Below are 22124 nucleotides of genomic sequence, written 5' to 3'. Positions count from 1 at the left end.
TTACCCAAAAAGTTCATACATACCAACCCTAGTTTTCTTAAAAAGGAAACACTTAACACATTTCATTTTGTTTTTGCTTAAATAAAATATTCCCTAGAACTACATAGGGCTTAAGACATAGACTTAAAATGCAGCAATCCATAACTGATTGTTGAGTTAAATGTTAATATTAACTATAATTTTGTATTAGAATAATAAGTTTCCCAAATATCAACAGACATTTGGTTGTGAAAACATGATTTATCTAATAGTTGTTATTTGTTTTGAGTAACTGTGAGTAAGTACTCTTAGATAGTGACTTTATGTCTTTTGATATTTGGTTTGTTTATTTTTTTATGCCATCTGATGAATCAAGCCCTTTCCAACTGATTTCTACAATCTGCTCTTATTTTGTACTGTTACAACACTGTCCCAGATTAGGGTAAGGTTGAGAGCTCACAAACATATTTTACCCAGCAATATTCTATATATGTGCTGTCCTAAGTCAGGAGCATGTAATTCAGTGGTAGGCCTTAGTTGTTGTCTCTCAAATATGTTATTTTTTTATTGTTTTATCAATAAATCAGGCTGTTGGTTTTCTTTTAATAATTGTTTTGCATTTTACATCTACACTGGCAATCATGCCACAGCTCCTTGTTTTTATATAGCTGCAAAACCTAACCAAAGTTATTCACATTTTTAATTTAGCTAATGGTACAGGGGTTCAAATTAGCGGTGGTCCGAGGGCCATGACCTTCCATTTACGGGTTCGGACCTTCCCACCAGTAGTTAGTTACACCCGACTGGCTTTCGTATTTTGCAGGTTAAAAAGTTACAAAAGCTTTTTGATCAAAAATATATAAAATCAAGAATAAAAATAATCTTGAAATATGCATTTTTACTGAAAGGAAACTTATGCATTTGCTTACATTCTTCCCAATTGAATTGATATGTACAGTGTAGTCATGTGACAGGTCGTCGTACAAGATCCTGGGAAACTCGAGAATATAATATTAAAACATAACCAGTAAACGGTATAAGTCTGTTTGGAATGTTTGGTTTTGGAATGACCCCTTCCAAAGAAAACCTGATGAAATAGGGGTTACAACCGGGGTGATTGATGAAACTGCTTAACGCAGCCCAAAAGACCAAAAATACGACAGGAAAAACAAGAACGTAAATTTTTCCCACAAACAGTGAAAGGGAAAGTGCCCTGGTTCATTGGGAAAAAAAATTAAACTTGACCCCATAAAAAATCATAATGAAAAATAACCACCCAGCATCTATGTATCTTGCCAAAAAAAGTGGTTTAAAGAAAATGACCCCAAGTTTGAAAACGAAGTTGAGCATGTTATCTGACACAAAGTTAGGCCAGTGTTCTTAACAGCAATTGAAACCAAACCAATTATAAAGGTATATAACAATGTCACTCTCATACCCAACACCTACGGTAAGCATTTTTGGTTTTTATAAAATGAATTTTCAATAAAAATTGGACCTTCTAAGAATAAAGGAGGACCTTTAAGTATCTTTGGTCAAAGGTCCTGGACCTTCCATTGCTTAAAGTAAATTTGAACCCCTGTGGTAACCTGAATGTCACTGAACATAAACTTAAATACATATGCACTTCAATAGTAATGTGTGTAAGTCGGAGGTTTGCAGTATCCCATATTACAGAATCACATTGATGAAAGGCCAGTAAAAAGTTGTTACTCAAATAACTGATCCTTTACGAGAACTTACATTTTATTTTTCCCAAGAAATTTATTCATTTAGCTGATAAATTTTAAATTTCTTTAAAAAAAAATGTATCACTCACTACTAATCTTTGAACAATTTCAAAATACCATAAGAATCCTACCTTTACTATTCCAGCCATTTTCTGAGTCAGCAAATATTCCAGCATATCTATCACAGGGAACTGAGTTCATGAACTTAGTAAGACCTAATTCGTCCAGTAATTTATTAGCGACAGCACTGGTTAAAGTATTGCCAATGTTTTCTCCTGTTTTCTTTACCCAGTCAGTAAATGATATATCTGGAAGTTAAAATGTGCTATATGACCTCGTACCTAAATGTGCTGTGTTGTTAAGGCGCTGCTTCATTGAGATTTATAACATAACTCCATTTATTAATATTAATGCTATGAACGTCTCTTCTTTCTTTTAAAATTACTTCACAAAAAGTAGGTTTGCAGTCCATATCAACGTTTTGAAAGCTTAACAATAATATAAACATTGACCTTTTGAGTGAAAGAGGAATTAGTTTGGAGTAATCTTACTTTTCAAATAAATCAGATAAAGAAATTTTTCAGGTTTTCATACCTAGCATATTTTTTTTGTAAGAATACAAAGAAGCAAATTATTCCACCATTTCAAATTTAACCTTTGAAATAGTCCAATTAAGAAAACATAGCCCAATAAAAACTATTAATAACTAAACTGGGTATCCTATTTAAAAAAAACAACATATTTTTTTATTTGTTTGGCCTACAAAATTCCCAGTAATTTAAACCTATCTTGATACAAATAATATAGTCTAGTTGCTAAATAATCATACCTAACAGTTGCCCAGTCATCTCCATGTCACAAAGTGGTTGTGAAATGAGCTGCTGATCAAATAATTTAACTGTTATACTACAGTCTTCCTTCTCCAAACAAATCTTCAACTCAGCATCTACTATCAATTTCTTTTGTTCTTCTAGTCTGTCTATTTTATACCTACAATGGATATAGCAAAGAAGACAATTTGAATGTGACTGTAGAATGTTCAAACTGCAGACGACATTAATTGGAAATTAAATGGGTCCCCAAACTGTTGCACATATTTTATGTCAAAGGGCAATAACTCCCAAAATTTTATTTGTTCTTTTAAACTTTTTCATAAATATCTTACCAGAATTGTAGGCATGAGATTTTAACACTGTTTTTTTCCATATAATTTTTCTTTTCCAAAGGGCATAACTCGTGTAAGAATAATTTATCTGCCCTTATTATCCAACTCATTCAAGACCTTGCTGATATAATAAATTTAATAATAATCTGACAAGAAATGTAGGTCAGAGAGTGCCTTCAATGTAATGTTCAATATTAATTAGATTGCAAAGCGAGATAACTGTAACAATACTTGATAGGCACTGATTTTCGATCTTGTCCAAGACATTACTGATATCAACATTTGATAAAAATTTAATAACAATCCTACAAGAAATGTAGGCTTAACAGCCCTTCCAATGCAATTTTCCATATAATTTATATTTCCAACAGGCATAACTCCTTTAAGAATTGCTGATTTGCAATTAATTTCAAACATTGCTGCAATAATCATTGGATATTTTTATGTCCCCTGAGGGAAATAAACATTTTTAGATAAAAATTTGATTAAATTTCTTTTTTTTAAATAATGTAATATTCTTAACTTCAGTTCAATCAAAAATTAGGCTTAAAAATGCACACAATTTCATTGATACATAAGAAGAAAACATCACTATGATTTAGAAAATAAAAGAAGAATGTGTCTGAGGACATGAGTGCCCCCACTCACGCTTGCTAACAATAGGTGAAAATACTTTTTGAGAGCATTTGATGTCATTGCTAGTTTTTAGAGAGTTCTATTGTTCTAGTCTAAGGAATTTTTGTGCTGTGTGTTATTTTAATATTTTCACTGTTTTGTTTCTATTTCTTATGTAGTAAGTTTTCTGATTGTGTATGAGTTTCATAAAATTTGCATAAGGCAAACTCAAGTTATAGTGCGGTATCGAAAAAATCTGCAATTTTCCAAGTTATAAACGGGCATAACTCTACAACAGTAAGTGACTCACTACCCGAATTCATTCTCTGTCTGCGAGTTTCAGCTCTTAGCATTGTGTATGAGTTTTATAAAATTTGCATGAGGCAACTTAACTGCGAAACTGAAAAAATTTGCAATTTTCCCAGTTATAAAGGGCATAACTCTAGAACCAAAGTGACTCACCACCAAATTTAGAACTCGATCTTCAATTTTTTTGTTCTTAACATTATGTATGAGTTTCATAAAATATGTGTGAGGAAAACGTAAGTTAGAGAGCGGAAAACAAAAATAGGACAGATGGAAGGATGGTCAAGGGTAACACTTAATGCCCCCTTCGCCTAGCAGTGGTGGCATAACAATAGTGAGCATTCCAGTCCAAAAGTCTTGGAAATATGCTGGTACTTTCATCACTGCTAAAACTAAGATATTTTTTTTACAACAGAAGCAATAGCAAGAATGGCTATGTGGTAAACATCTATTATTTTAAAATTAAAATTTAAGCTGAAAAGGGCAATAACAGTGCAGTTGCAAAGGAATTAATGTAAAAACAAGTAAAAAACAAAGTTTGATTTACCAAGCAAGTTTTCATAAGATCAGCAACTACGAAGAAATAAGGAACAAATGGTACTCAGCCACATTTACACAAAAAATAAACATCTTAATGCAGCAACCCCGTGTACAATCATAAATCAAATAATAATTTCAATCAAATGAGGTCAAAACACAGCTATCTTTACTTTTACAATACTTACTTTATTCTGATTATTTCTACTAACTTTTCTTCCTTTACTTCACCTATTTTGAAAGAAAAGTTTTAAAAAGTAGTATATTATCTAAGAAACAACAATGATAATCTCTATTTACAACAAGAGTGCACAAGCTGAAATGTCTTACCTGCTTTATTTATCATGATTGAACTTATGTTAATAGTCTGTAATATAAAGGTTTACTACAAGTATCACATAAAGTTAACATTATAAATGTAAATAAGGTCAATATCAGATGAACCCTGCAAGACAGACATGTACACCTTAATAACCCGCCGGACAGACATGTACACCTTAATAACAATAATTGAACATTGGCCAATGATCCATAAAAATTAAAATAGAGGTCAAGGTCAAATGAACCCTGCCAGACAACCATGCAATCATTCCATACACCAAATATAGTTGACCTTTTGATTATAGTATATGATGAAAGGACAAAACCATGAAAACTTAACATTTACCTATGAACAATGATAATGAGGTCAAGGTCATATAAAACCTTCCAGTCAAACAATTACACCTTACAATCATTCCATACACCAAATATAGATGACCTATTGCTTATGGAATCTGAGATATGGACTTTACAAAGAAAATTTAATCTTGATCACTTATCTATGAAATGAGGTCGAGGTCAAGTGAACCCAGTCTAACAGACATGTAGATCCTATATACTATTATTACACTTTATGCAAATTTCTTATATTATCTATTCATTTCATTGGACACACGGTGTTTGTTAATTTTCACTTACCTTTCATAAGCCCCGCCCACCCATAACAACATGTGATTATATTAGCAACGGGTGCTAATGCCTAAAATTAACACCAGCTGAGCCCGAAGTTTGCCGATCGGAACAATTAACACCTGCTCCGGCCGAGGTTTACCGATTCTTATTTCTACATCATTTCCGTCATTTTGTTGTTGTTATTAGTAAACTCTCCTAATGTATAACTTTATAATTGTCCTTCTAATAACATAGTGCACACTTGAATCATAAGGCATTCAATATAATAAAAAACATACTGCCCTTGGATGAAGGTATTAGGGTGGTTAACACACTCAGTGAAAAAATTATCACCTGCGACTTCGTCTTGGGTGATGATTTTTTCCCTCGTGTGTTAATCTACCTTAACACCTTCATCCAAGGGCAGTATCTTTATAATATAGTTATCCTATTTTTCATAATAAGTGAGGAAGTGAAAAGTTTGCATAACAAAAAACTCTACATTTTTTTCAAGCAGTTGCTAAACCATAAAAATGAGGTTAAGGACAATGAATATATGGCAGATGGAAACTTCTGCATACAAGGAATGAAGCATCCACGTCTTCTACCTTCTGTATTATAAAGCTTTATACAAATAGTTGATGCAGAGACAAATATATATTCTTCTGAATTCTGAAATAAAAAAATGGTATTGTAAAAGGATAACTTCCGTTAATGTTTAAATTTATTCAAAAATTTAATCAGTAAAAAATAAAGAGTAAGACTTACCCCATTGGTAATCCAGTAGCTGATATTCAAAGGTAAATTTTTCTATTCCACCTCTGATGACATAATTACAGGTGTCAACATACAGGTAGAAATTCAGGTGTAAATCCAGGTAATCAAAGTCAAGACAGCAATCAATTCCAGTACAATTATCAGGTATATAACAAGAGACTGGGCCTGACAAAGCTGGCGGAGTTAGTATGGAACATTCTGAAATTACAATAATCAGGTATATAACAGGAGAATGGGCCCGAAAAATCTGATGCAGACAGTGCTGAACATTCTGATAATTTCAATAATCAAGTATATAAAACAGGATTTCAATAATCAGGAATGTAACAGGAGACCGAGCCAGACAAATCAGGGGGAGTCATTTGGGACCATTCTGAAACAGGAGAATGGACCTGACAAATTAAGGGGAGGCAGTTCAGAACATTCTGAAAACTACAATAATCAGGTATATAACAGGAGACCGGGCCGACAAATCTTATGGAGTCAGTGTGGAACATTCTGAAATTACAATAATCAGGTATATAACAGAAGACAGGGCAGACAAATCAGATGAAGACAGTGCTGTACATTCTGAAAATTGCAATTATCAGGTACAAAAAAATGTATATAACAGGAGACTGGGCCTGACAAATCAGGTGGAGACAATGCTGAACATTCTGAAAGTTACAATAATCAGTTATATAAAAGGAGACTGAGCACGACAAATCTGGGGTAGACAGATTATAATAATCAGGTATAAAGCATGCGAATGGACCCAACATATCTGGGAGAGTCAGTGCTGAACATTTTAAAAATTACAATAATCAGGTTATATAGCATGAGACTGGACATGACAAATCAAGTGGAGAAAGTGCTTAACATTTTGAAAATTACAATAATCAGGTATATAACAGGAGACTGGGCCTAACAGATCAGGTGGAGACAGTGCTGAACATTCTGAAAATTACAATAATCAGGTATATAACAGGAGACTGAACCTGACAAATCAGGTGGAGACAGTGGGGAAGATTCTTAAAGTTACATTAATCAGGTATATAACAGGAGACTGGGCACAACAAATCAGGTGGAGACAGTGGGGAACATTCTGAAACTACAATGATCAGGTATATAACAGTAAACTGGACTTGACAAATCTAGGGGAATTTAGAGCGGAACAATAGTCAGGTACATCTAAAAGGAGACTGGACCTGATAGATCATGTAGAGAAAGTGCTGATTATTCTAAAAATTACAATATTCTCACCATGATACAGCAAGCAGAGTCCTAAACACCATAGTAACAAAACAAGCTACCCTCCTCTACTGATTTATAACACATTTAATGCTGCTATAATCATGTTTCTCCTGCCAAACTATAATCCATTTTTGGAAAATACCTTAATGACATACGTTTTTTATTCACCTCCTTTTACAGCATTTCATAAGAGGAAAGTTATAGCATTTTTGCTTATATCTTAATACATCAACATAAATAAATCTCATAATCATGACTTACCATTATTCCAACCATTTACAGATGGGCTATACATATTATCACTTCTATTACATGATGGGTTTTTCAACATAACATCCAGCCCCAACTGTTCCAGTAAAAGTGTACGGAATTCTGTCTTCAACTGGCTCTTTATATCTGTTCCTACACGGTCTGCCCATTCAGACAGTGAAAACTCTGAATATAAATTTAATAAAACCAATTAATCAGAGAAAATCAGTTCTCAACTATCACATAGGCATAATTGTGATGTGTAGAATTTTTGATACACAAAATGCACTGGTGTAATTCTTCTATAATCCCAGTTAGTTTATTCTATTGTAAATGATAACATAGGGACAATTTGTCATAGAATTTTTTCACTATTTAATTTTTCCTAGTGGAAAGAGTTGTTCACTACCAGAAAAGATTAACTGTTATACTGAATTCTCAGAGAAACCCTATAAGAACTCAGCTGAGTGAAGGTTTTGTCTCCTTCATAAAACTTTTAGAATGTGATGACAATGCTAGACTTGGATTTAAATACTCTTCAGACAAAATATAAGATGTTAATTGGGTATCATTTATACCTTTAAAACTATAATCAGCATACAAATCACAGATAGGCTGAGGAATCTCTGTTCCATCAAATATCTTAACATCTGGAACACATCTTTCTTCAAAGCAAGCTTTTGCTGACAGAAACACTACAAACTTTTTCATCCCAGCAGGCTTCTTAATGACTAGTCTACAGAAGACATTAACATCAAAATTATCATTAAAGTACATAAAGTACATTGGTCGAAATCAGCACTCAAGCCTTTGTGTCTTGGGCTGATATCATGACCTAGGACTGATAATGTGTCTGATATGAAAACTGTCATGTAATAATATGTGATTCTCTAACACAAAATGAATTAAACATGGTTTTGACCAGTTTGATAAAAATTTGGATAAACAATATCTGTAATTTCTGGCCATATCCATTTGGCACATTGCATTCAGCATTTTTCATTAAATCATACAAGAAACAGATTCATCCACTTTACCCTATTGACTACAATATTCATCCATGTTCAAAATAAAAATTTTAAAATAAAATGCCTGTAAAGTCTCACTTAACTATCTTGAGTGCATAAATATCTTAACTTGCAGGGTGTAGACTGGTAGAATCTTTATTTTAATATGAATTGAATAATTAGTGTTTCCCCTATCACACAAAAAGGGCATGGTAACTTATAATAATTGAAAAAGGGCATCTAGAGCGTGCAAAAAATGATAAAAAGGGCACATACAGTGTATGGAAAATTAACAAAAGGGCACCTACAGTATGCTGAAAACAAGAAAGGCAATAAATTGTCATATTGCATTGGTAAAGTATGGACTGGCAGTTGTTGATGGAATTAGAACTCAAGATAGCAAGTGTATTGTTTCAAAATAATATTGTATATGCATCTTTAAATAAAGATGAAAATCAACATTATTCTGGGTAACAGCAAGCCCCCAAGATGTATGTATATTATAAGCTATACATCTTTGTCAGACTTTGAAGGACTAATGCATAAATTTACTAGGCAGTAATTACATGATTTGACTGATGTGGCACTTAAATATGAAGATTAGGATATAAGATCTGAAAATCTAGTTCAAAATTTCACTTCAATTAGTTTCAGGGGACATTTCTGATCAACAAAAGTTGGGCCCCTTTTTTTATAACCAGGATTCACAGTATATTTAATGAACTTGTAGAACTTTGTAAGACTATTACACTGCATAATCTTATAAAACATTTAAATCGATATTTAGAATTCATTTCTATAAAGTTGGAACCAAGGATTTGTACTAATTCTTATTGGAACAGTTCTAATAACTGTAAATTGTTAATTAATCGAGAATTGATCATGTTTACTTTCGATTTACAAATGAAATGTAAACGGGAAGTGACAAGTAGATAATAAATTCAGAATGATTCCGGATTCATCTACGGATTGGTTCGTTTTTAAAAAAAGGCAGCAAATTATCATTTTTATAAATATGATTTGCTTAGTAAGAACTATATTTGTCTCTCCTTAAACTAAATTTATTTCGTATTTTACGTTTTAGAGTCTATAAATTCATAGGAATACTTTCATGCATGCGCAGTATATCGTAAAAGTAAAGGAAGCACTTGTTTGACTCGTGAAAATTTTTCTGAACGTTTTGAATAAAGTTCTATCTTTTTAATTGAAATTGAACGTTTTATACCAAAGATCACGAAAATACGATCATTTGACGAAACTATGACAAACGAACTGCAAATTGTGATCGTTTTAGATATTTGAAATTAAAAAGCGAACTGTCCGGAGGAAAACAATTTTGTTTAAATGACGAAACTACGACAAACGAACTGCAAATTGTGGTCGTTGGCCTTGAGAGATATTGAAATTAAAATGCCAACTGACTGATTTTACTGGGGAAAATTATTATGGTGGTCAATTATGAGGTTTATTAATAATTAACGGATTAGTGACCCATCTGATGGCGATAAGCGGATTAACTGTAATCACAACTTTATAACACCTGTTGTAAATGTTAATTAGCTGAGGGTCATAAACTTGCCAGAAACATAAAGACAGGAAGAAAGGTCATTTTTTGAGACAATGGCGTCACCCAAATAAGTGAAAAAAGGGCATGGCGTCATTTAAATAGGGCATGGCGTCTATCCATGCTAAACATGCTTGGAGGAAACACTAATAATTAGATAAAGTCAAATACTGATATCACATGATTCGTGGAGATGTCACTTACTGTAATTGTATTACTCCACCAGCAAGGTTTATCTTTTCTGTTTTTCCTAAAATGATTAAACATATAATTTTATTTCTGATTCTATATGACATATTTCATGTGTTAATATACATTCTAATAGGGCATGCTGCTTTTGCTTTGTAAACTTAGTGCAAACTCACAGGTGTATATATCTATGGCTATTAAAGTTTATCCCCATGTATATTTACCTATGTTCAAAAACTATGTCCATTTCAATGTTTGAATATTCAAATAAAAAAATTTACTGAACTGTTATAACTATTCTAATGCATAACAAAAAAAAACTAGTGCAAAAGAGTTTCAAAAATGTAAAAATTAGAATAATATAAATTTTGAAAAAATAATGAATGATCATGGCTCATATTTCTATGTTTTGACAAGCTGAAGCTAAAGGTTATCCTGTTACTTGAAAAAAGTGAAATCTTGTGAAACGTGTAAACCATTTCTATATCATTAATTTAGTAACTACTTTTGAAACAATATTTAAATTAAAAGTATGGAAAAACTGTTTTGTTAGAAAATAAATCTATAATTTAAGACAATATTTACACTTTTACTAATCCCCCACCCTCATATACATTAAAACCTTTCTCAGGCAATTGGATGAAATTTTTAATTACTTGATTAGTTGAAAAAATGAATTCAAACTGAGACTTGAAAAATGTTTTGGTCAAGTGATATTCGTTAAGGGCAAAACCTCTTGGATAAAGCACAATAGTAGTACAATAACATGAAATATATAAAATATCATCATATATTAATATACATATATAATATAAAAAACATACCCCATTCATAGTTAATAAGCTGGATAGTTTCATTAATTGTGTTGACACCATAGTTTAAGGTATATTCACATGGGTCTATGATGATAAATGGATGTAAGGTTAGACCAAGACCAGGAATTTCTATACAGCATTCTATCCCAGTACATGTGTCCTTAAAATTGCAGGCCATGTTGTCTGGTAGGTCTGGCATTCCTAATGTTCCTAACGGACACTCTGCAAGATAAAATAATTCCCCGATTTTTCAAAAAATATTACCTAGGATCTTTGGTATATCATAACTAATAGTATAAAAACAAACGTAAATAAACACAAAGTGCTATGATTTATAACTTTAAAAACGGACTATGAAAGAACATTTTGTATATTATTTAAAGTGAATAGGACATACTTATCTGTCTATTAATTAGCAAGATTAAACAATCTTTTGAATTTTCGGTGTGGTGTGGTTGGGTTGCTGTTTTCCAATTCATTGACATATACCCCACATTTTCTTACATTGAACAGATTGTCTATTGATAATGTATATAACAGGGTATGCTGTGTGTTGCCTTCTACCTATCATATTAAACATAAATTACCATTATTCCATCCCCCAACATTTGGAGTGAAGGGTTTTCTCTCCTTGTCACAAGTAGGTCCACTGAAAAATTCATACAGACCAAGTCTTTTTAGTATCAGTTGTTTCCCACCTTCCTTCACTCCATCCAAAACTTCCATACCAGCTTGTTTTAACCAATTAGAAATAAAAGATGAAATATCTGAAATAAGAAAATAAATATGATTTTGTTCTGTGATGATAACTCACAATTTACACAATATGTTTTTTTAAATAAGTTTTACAAACATTTACTTTAATATGCATATAAAATTGGTAGAAAATTATTTCCTTTCTTAAATATCTTTTGTCCTTCACCATTAATTTTGATGAAAATATGTGATCTTTTTTGTTTCAAACTTCAGCCTACCTGCACTACAGTCTATAGATTTTGTAACAATGTCCGGTAGAGTTTCGTGTAGTTCAACATAAGTTGTATTGATAAAATGGTTAGGATCCTGTACAATAGATAACAACTCAGTCCTGCTAATTCCATCACCTATCCCTACAGCTATGATTGTTACACCATTATTTCTACAGGTATTCACTCCTGTCTGAGTGCTCCCTCTGTTTGACTGTCCATCTGTCATCAACACTACATAGTTCTTTACATCAACTCCTCTGTCACCCTTGCTGGAAACAAACATGTCTTCACATGCATACCTCAAAGCATCACCAATATCGGTATATCCTTGTTTGTTATAGGGTATCTGAAGAACATTCTGATTAATCACAGTTTTGTCATAGCTGGTATCCAGATCAAAACCGGTTCTAGATGTACCAGTCCCTCCAAACATAGACATTCCAACTCGGATCAGATTTTCCCCTATGGCCAGTTTGTCTGTGGTCTCTGATATTGCTTCCAAGGACAAAGTGAACTGCTCCTGGCCAACACTTCCAGACTCATCCAACACAAATATGATATCAGCTGGTGTAACAGCAGTACAATCTAAATGTATTGAATACAATAAATAAGCTAAAATGGTGAAAGAGGTATTTATTTCTACTCCAGGGAACAGTATGATTTTTACTCATTGATAATATATGTAATTTGACTAATACATACTGTATTTGTCTTTGTTATTTTGTCTTAGATGCATGATTTTTTTTATTAGTTGATATTGGCTTTGAACTAGCTGTCAGTAACTGTGAGAACTCTCAGATCTGTATTTAGTGTCTTTTTGTTGTGGGGATGTACAAGTACCCTGCCACGTCCACTCTGTGTTTTTTATAAATGTATTTCTGCTTTGTATCCATCTGATGAGTTAAGCACTTTTTAACTGATTTTTATAGTTTGTTCTTATGTTGTACTGTAACACCACAGTCCCAGGTTAGGGGGAGGGTTGAAACCTTCAAACTAGGTTAACCCTGCCACATTCTGTATGTGCCTGTCCCAAGTCAGGAGCCTGTAATTCAGTGGTTGTCATTTGTTGCTGTATATCATATTTGATTTTCGTTCATTATTTTGTACATAAATCAGGCCGTTAGTTTTCTTGTTTGAATTGTTTTACATTTGTCATTTCGGGGCCTATTATAGCTGACTATGCAGTATGGGTTTTACCCATTGTTGAAGGCCATACAGTTACCTATATTTGTTAATTTCCGTGTCTTTTGGTCTTTTGTGGAGAGTATTCTCATTGACAATCATACCACATCTTCTTTTTTTTATATATGTATTTATTTTTGTATTAATTCTTATTATTCTGTTAATCCCATTTGAGGTTAAACAGACAATATTTTATGTTACCTTTTATCCAGTCATAAAACTCTTGAGAACAAACTGGTAATGTTTGCTGTTTTAAGATGTGAATTCCTCCATCAGGTGCACAGAATAATTCACCATCAATAGGAAAACAAATAATGATCTTGGCATCTATTATGAATCCCTGACTGCCTTCCATCTTGTCAATAGTATACCTTTAAAATAATTCAGAGATAACAATCAATTGTCTATTATATATATTTCATGTGATGGTTTGTGCTCATTTTTGAAGTTGCAGGTAAATCAAAAATCAATTCAATAGAAACAAAGTAATTTCACCTGAGTAATAACAAATAAATGGAGAATGTGTCCATGGGACACAGATGATGCCCTGCTTGCATATAATGTTATAAAGGGACATAACTCAAGAACGGTAAAAGTGAGGCCACCCAAATTCAAACTTGATCTGTGTTATGTGGTAATAAGCATTGTGTATAAGTTTCATAACATTTGGTTGAGGCAAAACTAAAGTTAGAAAACGGAAACCAATTTTGGAACATACAGACAGACAAGGTAACACTTAATGCCCCCTCTGCTGCAGCGGGGGCATAAAAAACTCTATAAATAAATTTTAAACTGAATTTGACCAAGAAAGTAGTTAATAATTAGTTGTAAAGATAGGATTAAACAAAAGTTATAATGCCCAATCTATTCAAGCATAGAACCAAAAGATTTGAAAACTTACTCAATAGAAACAGGTGCTGGGTCACCATTTCCAATAGAGAGAACATTCTTCTCACCTACAATATATCATAAACAGAATGTTGTTAAAAATTCCCCTATGACAAGTCAAATAGGCAATGTTTTTTTCAGATGTCATCTGTGAAATATTTCAATAGACTATACTGGCAAATTAAACAATGTTTGTCGATACAAGTGTTTTAATTTAGAAAACAGACATTTACTTGAAAATAAATCAAAACTGACTTAAAGCTGAATGGTTATTTGTGATGAGAACATTTTCCAGGAAATGTTATTTTATGATCAGAAAGCCAAGTGGTTTAAAATATAACAAAGTATTGGAAGGTGTCTGATAGATCTGAAAAGCATTCATACATTACAACTTATCAATGTCAAGCTGCTGACCAAATATGAAAATGTTCTGTTCAGTAGTACCTGAGAATAGTATGACCATAATATTTGTTGAACAAATGAACTGACAGACAGTCACAGAACTTTAACATGTACATTACAGAAGATAACTTTACCCCAGTTATAATCTAGAAGAACTTTCTTGTATGTATATCCACCAAATCTGACATCAACTTTAAAGTCACATGGTTCAAATTTGAACCAGAATGGTATATGGTAGGTGACAGTCCTGTCTCCCAGCGGTAGTTGGAATGATAAGTCTATACAGCAATCCAAACCAAAACAATTATCTGTCATTTCACACTGTAACATTGTCCTAATGCTGGCTGGTAGATACTTTTGTGGGTTTATTATAACAGGACAATCTACAATACATGTAATGATAAATCATAACTTTACACAGTAACATTGTTATAATACTGGCTTGTAACATAGGTATTTCTTTGGGTTAAAATCACAGGACAATGGTTGAGTTTGTCAATCAGTATCTGAACTTTAATAACCATGCTTTTCTTCTTAAGTAGTGTGGTGTAAGAACTTTCTAGCAAGTGATATTTATTTTGTCCAACATGTTGACAATTTTATACTTTAGGCAGAGATATACAACACGCAAGTTCCAAATAAGCTTCCCTATTGTTAATTTTCCTTTTTTGGACGGTGATGTTCCTCTGGCACCATCTTACGGTGTTTATATATCCCAACTATAATAATATCGTTACCGCAAATTACTTAAAACCTTTACTAAATTCTTCCATAAATACAAAGATTTGGTTTGCAAGTTTGGCTGTACCTGTAGAAAACTTATTTTAAACGGAATAGAACATCCTAAATTTTATGGTGATGTTGTTAACCGAGACCGGAAATTTAGATATGATCCGGGTAAACTTATCAATCCTTTAAATAAACTTATTCTAAAAGGTTACCTATTAAACACTAATTAAACTTTGAATATTGTTTTTATTGGTATAAATATTGATTTTGTTATCAGTAAATTAAAACCATACTAAATATTACACATATGTATTTTCACGGTACTACAATCTGTCAATACCTATATTTTGGCATTACACAAGATCATGTTTTTCTCTGACTGTTAATGACGTCTTTAAACTAAATCCATTGGATGTTGGATGTGTACTGATTGATATTTTAGTCTTAGATACATGATTTTATTATATTAGTTGTTACTGGCTTTGAACTAGCTGTCAGTAACTGCTAGTACTCTCAGATCTGTACTTAGTGTCTTTTTTGTTGTTAGGGATGAGGGATGGATATATACCCTGCCACGTCCTGTCTATGTTTTTGTTTTATGCTTTTCATTGTATCGATCTGACGAGTTAAGCCTTTTTCAACTGATTTTTATAGTGTATTTTTATGTTGTGCTGTTACACAACAGTTCCAGGTTAGGGGAGGGTTGAGTGCTCACAAAAATGTTTAACACCGCCACATTGTTTATGTGCCTGTCCCAAGTCAGGAGCCTTTAGTTCAGTGGTTGTCGTTGGTTCACTTCTATCATAATCTAATTATTTTGTTATAAATTAGGCCATTAGTTTTCTCAATTGAATTGTTTCATATTTTTCATGTCTTGGCCTTTTATAGCCGACTATATGGTATGGGTTTTTCTCATTGTTGAAGTCCGTACGGTTGCCTATAATTGCTAACATCCAATTTATTTGAACTTTGGTGGATAGTTGTCTCATTGGCAATCATACCACATCTCCTTACTTTTATATTGGAATCTGATTTGTTTACAATGAGATGAAAGTGTGTTCACCGGAAACACAGATTTTTATTGGCTAACTATCACTAGTCACGATTGTCTCCCCTGAGAAAAGTTCAAAATCATTAACCAACTAAAGTTTTCACAAAATCATGTTTTAGAGCTATTTTCACAATCATGATCATGCAGTTGGGACAGGGGGCAGTTCACACCTAAATCTTGAAAGTTGGCAGGAATGAGCGTCTGTCAGAACCAGAACCAGAATAGGGCTTAACTGTGTCTTATACTCTTAAACTTTCAAGTTGATGACCAAATATAAACCTATTCTTTCCAGTTGTTCCTGATAAAACTGAGAAGAAAAAATCTAATTTCATTCAACATTTGAAACTTCAAACTATCAACAAACACTTAGTTGGTTTCTGCAAAATCAAAAAAGTGCTCATACTTTACAACTCCTTATTGTCAAGCTGCTGACTCAAACAGGAAGAAGGGTGTCTGACTGATCTAAAAAGTGCTCACACATTACAGCTGATTACTGTCAAGCTGCGGACTAAATGTGAAGTCATTCTGTTAGGTAGTTTGTGAAAAAAGTTTGGTAAAATTATTGGTGGCATCAAGGGATGGATAAACAGATGGAAAATCAACAAGTTGATTGCAACATAGGCCTGACTCTTGGAGTTGGTGTATAATTTCATTGATTATTTGAGATATATTCCTTTATAAATGGTGTAGCCTCTGTTAACATTTGTAAATTACCTTTTGGCCCTTCTTGAACATTACATGGTCCAGTTTGAAAGTGTTTCTGCAAAATATGAAAAATTTTCTTTCAAACATCTAAGTCAATACACAAAAAATTCTACAAAACAATTTTACAGCAAATTCTTTTATAACATCTTATTCTTGAAATAAATAAAGACAATATCCAGGCTCAATACAAGTTCTGAGAGATTTAAAGTGTTCAATTAAATCTACTTTATTGTATTCATTCATGTTGGATATGGTGCTGACATCCCTTGTAGACCTCATAATACAGATTCTATTTCCAATTATCCAATACGAACTTAAGTCTAAAATTAATAATTAATTCCTTCAAATTCAAAATTTTGGAAACTAAAGACTGCAAAGTTCATTGCCTGACAGTCATCACACAGCAGCCTTTGCTTTGGGCCATCACAAGTAAAAGGCAGAGGAAGGTGATGCCATAACTGAATATGAAACAACTAGATATCATTGAGATGGGAGCCATCTCTGTGGGCCCCTCTGTGAATAACGTGTGGTAAAAAAATGGCATCTTTACCATAGAACATGGGGTTGTCAACTGAAACCATAGTTTTTTACCTTGACCTTTGACCTAGGAAGTTGTACATAAATTATGACACACCCTCTGGTGTGGGTTTATATACATGTCAAGTATAAACTTTGAAATCATAACGGTTCTCTAGATATAGAGCGGACACAATTTGTTACGAACGGACGGGGGGCCCTAATAAAAAAATAATGGCTAGGATATATAGACTAATTGCATTTTTGTTTAGATACTGACTTTATCAGCAAGAACATCAATCACGTCCGATAGGAAAATGTGCCTTAAAAACATTTTACTTGGGCAGAATATGATATAACATGAAGTAGTTCATAAAAATTTCTTCTGTGGACAAAACATTGCACTATTCATCTGTTGGATGAATGACATTGCACACATTTCATTGATAAATTGTTGTGAATAAACATGAAAAACAAAACATGGGGCAATGTTACTGGACATTATTGCCTAATATTTTAGAGTATTAGGTCATGTCCTTGATCTAAATAAAAGAAGAATGAGTCTGAGGACATGAATGCCCTCACTCAAGCTTGCTTGTTTTGGTTCTTAGCATTGTGTAAGAGTTTCATAATATGCACGAGACAACCTTAAGTAAGAGCGCAGAAAAAAAAAATTTGCAATTTTCAAATTTATAACAGGACATAACTCTAACATGGTAAGTGACTCACTACTCAAATTCCAACTCTGTCTGCGAGTTTTGATTCTTACCATTATGTATGAGTTTCATAAAATTTGCATGAGGCAAACTCAAGTCAGAGTGCGGAAACAAACAAATTTGCAATTTTGCAAGTTATAAAGGGGCATAACTCTAGAAAGATACGCAACTCACTACCCAAATTTGAAGTCTGTCTGCGAGTTTTGGTTCTTAGCATTGTGTATGAGTTTCATAAAATTTGCATGAGTCAAACTTAAGTTAGAGTGGGGAACTAAAATGGGATGGACAGTAGGACAGACAGAAGGAAGGAGATCAAGGGTAACACTTAATACCCCCTTCACCTAGCGGTGGGGGTCATAAAAATATAAATCAATATGATCAAAGAAAAATTTATAAATTGTAAATAAATATTCATATCAGCAAAGAAAAAGGTGTACTTCGAAATACTGTTTACTAATCATTTTACCCATGTTCTTGATTTTTTCAGATGAATATGCATCAAATTTTCATATATGTGCATTATATTATATATTAAGGAAATGCATATGTATTCGTCACATCAAATCAAGTACAGTGTAAAAATTAATAAAACAAATATATTAAGTTAAACCATTGTCAGTTAACCTCCAACATTTTACATTAATCAGAAAATCCTACATTAATGTTAATTTTTTTTGGGGGGTTTGTGGTTTGTGAGGTCTGTTGTACTGTCAAATATTTTTTAATGATTCCTGTTATCTTTTGATTTTTTTAAATTACTGTCTTCAGTGAATGAACTAAGAGTCTTACTGACAATAGTTTACCATAACATCAAATATATATAAATAAAAATATATCAAATCTTTTATACTTACATCAAGTCCAAGGTATTTCAAAACCAAATCAAAAGCATCTTCTGTCATTTTCCCTCCTATAGACTGTACCAATTCTAGGATAGATTCCCCTGAAAAATAATTGTTATGATGATATTGCGAGACTAATGGCACCTGTATGGAATAATACATGGGTCAATTATATATAATAAAAAGAACTAGAGGCTCCAATGAGCCTTTATCACTCTCCTAGCAATTTTGCATCATATGCATTAAGAATATTTCTGATTGTTTTTTCCAAAAAAACAAAAAGATTTAGGCAATTAATTCTCAAATATGTTGACTTAGGCTTTTGGGCATGTTGACTTATTCATAGATCGTGCCTGCTGATAGTTTTTGCTGTTTGCCATCTCTCTCTATCTGCTAAAGTTCCTTAAAAAAACCCACAAAGGAATGTAAAAATTGTCTTACAAGGGCAGTACCTCCTATTAGAAGTGGACTGGTTATTTTTTCTAATTGACTTTTAATCCCAATAATTATTTTTGCCCTTTACAGTTGCTATATATACTCTATCAACTATAGTTTACACAAAAAACACAATATACTGTTGACACAGTGAAATGTCTTGTCTTTATGTAATTTCGATAGTATGATGCAAAGGTTGAAATTAAAATGGCAATACTTTTTTATTTAAACTATGCAAAACATTCAAAGTCAATAAACCATGACTGAAGGTGCAGGGCCAAATAACCTTCATGAAAATGAGAAATGCCAATACTATTACAAATGCATACCAAATACCTTTCACATATTATAAGTAGTTCCCTTTAAACTAGCCTAAACACAAAAGTTTCAAAGTCAATGAACCATGATGATGGCATTCGGCCATATAATCTCCATGAAAATGATACGTTTAAATACTGATATAACTGTGTACCAAATATCACTGACCTACCACTAGTGGTTCCCCTTAAACTGACCTAATCACAAACTTTAACATGTAAACTAAGCAAAAGTTTCGAAATCAAAAGACCATAACTGAGGGGGTGGGGCCAAATATATAATTAAACAGATATAAAATCTGAAATTGTTTTCTTTTGAATCATGGTGTTTTTTCATTGACCTATAATTGTATCTCCCTTTTAGAAATAAATATTTAACACAGAGATATGTCTCGCCTTTTTGTACTTTTGATAATGCAAATGTTGAAATTAAAATAGCAATACTTTAACATGTAAGTTATGTGAATATTCAAAGTCAATGAACCATGACTGAAGGTACATGGCAAAACAATCTCCATGGAAATGAGATGTGCCAATGCTAATACAACTGCATACCAAATACCATAGTCTTATCATAAGTCGTTCCCTTTCAACAAACCTAAACACAAACATTGACTTGTAAACTATGTAAAAGTTTCAAAGTCAATGAACCATGATGAGGGGATGGGGCTATATAATCTCCATGGAAACGAGACTTGCAAATGCCAATAAATTTGCATACCAAATATCATTGACTTAACATTAGCGGTTCATCTTAAACTGATCTAATCAAAAACTAATACATGTAAACTAAGCAAAAGTTTCAAAGTCAATAGACCATGACTGAGGGGGGGGGACAAAATATTCTCCATGGAAATGAGATGTGCTAATGCTTATACAATTGCATACCAATTAACATTGGCCTACCCTAATGGTTCCCCTTCAACTGACCTAATCACAAGCTAATACATGTAAACTAAGCAAAAGTTTCAAAGTCAATAGACCATGACTGAGGTGGCGGAGACAAAAAATCTCCATGGAAATGAGATATGCCAATGCTTATACAACTGCAAACCAAATATCATTGACTTACCACTAGTGGTTCCCCATTAACTGACCTAATCACAAACTAATACATGTAAACTAAGCAAAAGTTTCAAAGTCAATAGACCATGACTAAGGAGGCAGGGCCAAATAATCTCCATGGAAATGAGATGTGCCAGTGCTAATACAACTGCATACCAATTATTATTGATCAACCACTAGTGGTTCACCTTAAACTAGACCTAATCACAAACTATTACATTGTTGACGTCGCCGGAAACAGCATACCTTTGTATCGCTTTTTGACTCCGTAAAGGCGCGACAAAAATTTGGCAATTATCTCAGTGTGAACTATGACAGATAAATATTTTACCTACCTGAGAAAGTGAAATTTTCATTACAGATAGGAATGGGTATTTCATGGTCCTCTAAATACATCTCATCTATAACACAGTCACCCTCAAAACATATTCTCAAACCAAAATCTAACTTGAATACTTTCTTGTCTGTGTCTTTATCAATGGACAGGCTGCAAAAAACGTTTAACAGACTTTTGTCAAATATTCAAATAATGAAAGCTGAGAAAGGGGAGTAGTTACATTTAATATTCTTTTAAAAAGTGACATCGACGAAATGAATTTTGTCCTCATAGATATTTGTATCACTTCATGATATTCTGAGAAAATTAAGTATCAAATGAACAACTGATTTTCACATGCAGTAAATCTGATTTATTCAATAGATCTCCAATGTCATAAACATGAGGAAAAAATTGTCATTTCAATATAAATCATATAATCATGTGTATATAGATTCTACCACTGCATCGAGTGTGATACGATATTTATCCACTCGAGACAGTTAAATTTTCAAATTTAACTGTTGAGAGTGGATAAATATCGTATTACACGAGATTTGGTGGTGGAATCTGTTTCTCTAATGATTTTCAAACAATATGCAGGCAAACTTATTCCTTCTTTTTGAATGATCTGCAAAAAGATGTGTTCTTTCTATGTGACGTCATCAGGCATGGTCGCCTTTTTTCATGCCGTCACAATAGGAAATTCAGAGGAAAGCAAGAAAATTCGACGTCATAATCGAATTTTAACCAATGAAGAACTGAGATCAAACAAACCACACGTTGATTAAATTTTTTTTATACAATGGGTGCAGAAAGGGATAAATTGACGAAGAATTAGAGAAATACTTTTATAGCTCTTTCCTATTTCTTTAAATGAAACCCTTATATAT

General features: G+C 32.7%; 1 protein-coding gene across 1 annotated transcript in view; it reads right to left on the bottom strand.

The window, feature by feature from the left end:
* LOC127709615 (uncharacterized) overlaps window positions 1-22124 on the bottom strand; it is a 164652-nt gene that overhangs the window by 46889 nt on the left and 95639 nt on the right. Inside the window, exons 40-55 of the mRNA XM_052215219.1 lie at window positions 21251-21402; window positions 19111-19199; window positions 17034-17079; window positions 14674-14922; window positions 14151-14205; window positions 13451-13620; window positions 12074-12652; window positions 11687-11866; window positions 11109-11321; window positions 10300-10345; window positions 8103-8260; window positions 7537-7710; window positions 6034-6240; window positions 4521-4563; window positions 2539-2699; window positions 1841-2017 (exon numbers count right to left, since the gene is read on the bottom strand). Coding sequence (XP_052071179.1) covers window positions 1841-2017; window positions 2539-2699; window positions 4521-4563; window positions 6034-6240; window positions 7537-7710; window positions 8103-8260; window positions 10300-10345; window positions 11109-11321; window positions 11687-11866; window positions 12074-12652; window positions 13451-13620; window positions 14151-14205; window positions 14674-14922; window positions 17034-17079; window positions 19111-19199; window positions 21251-21402 — 2699 coding nt within the window. The remainder of the gene's footprint in view (window positions 1-1840; window positions 2018-2538; window positions 2700-4520; window positions 4564-6033; window positions 6241-7536; window positions 7711-8102; window positions 8261-10299; window positions 10346-11108; window positions 11322-11686; window positions 11867-12073; window positions 12653-13450; window positions 13621-14150; window positions 14206-14673; window positions 14923-17033; window positions 17080-19110; window positions 19200-21250; window positions 21403-22124) is intronic.

This window comes from Mytilus californianus, unplaced genomic scaffold (assembly GCF_021869535.1).
Source record: "Mytilus californianus isolate M0D057914Y unplaced genomic scaffold, xbMytCali1.0.p SCAF_7, whole genome shotgun sequence".
In the NCBI taxonomy this organism is placed as follows: Eukaryota; Metazoa; Mollusca; class Bivalvia; order Mytilida; family Mytilidae; genus Mytilus; species Mytilus californianus.
Note: the sequence above shows the minus strand (reverse complement) of the source record. Positions and strands in the feature narration are given on the sequence as shown.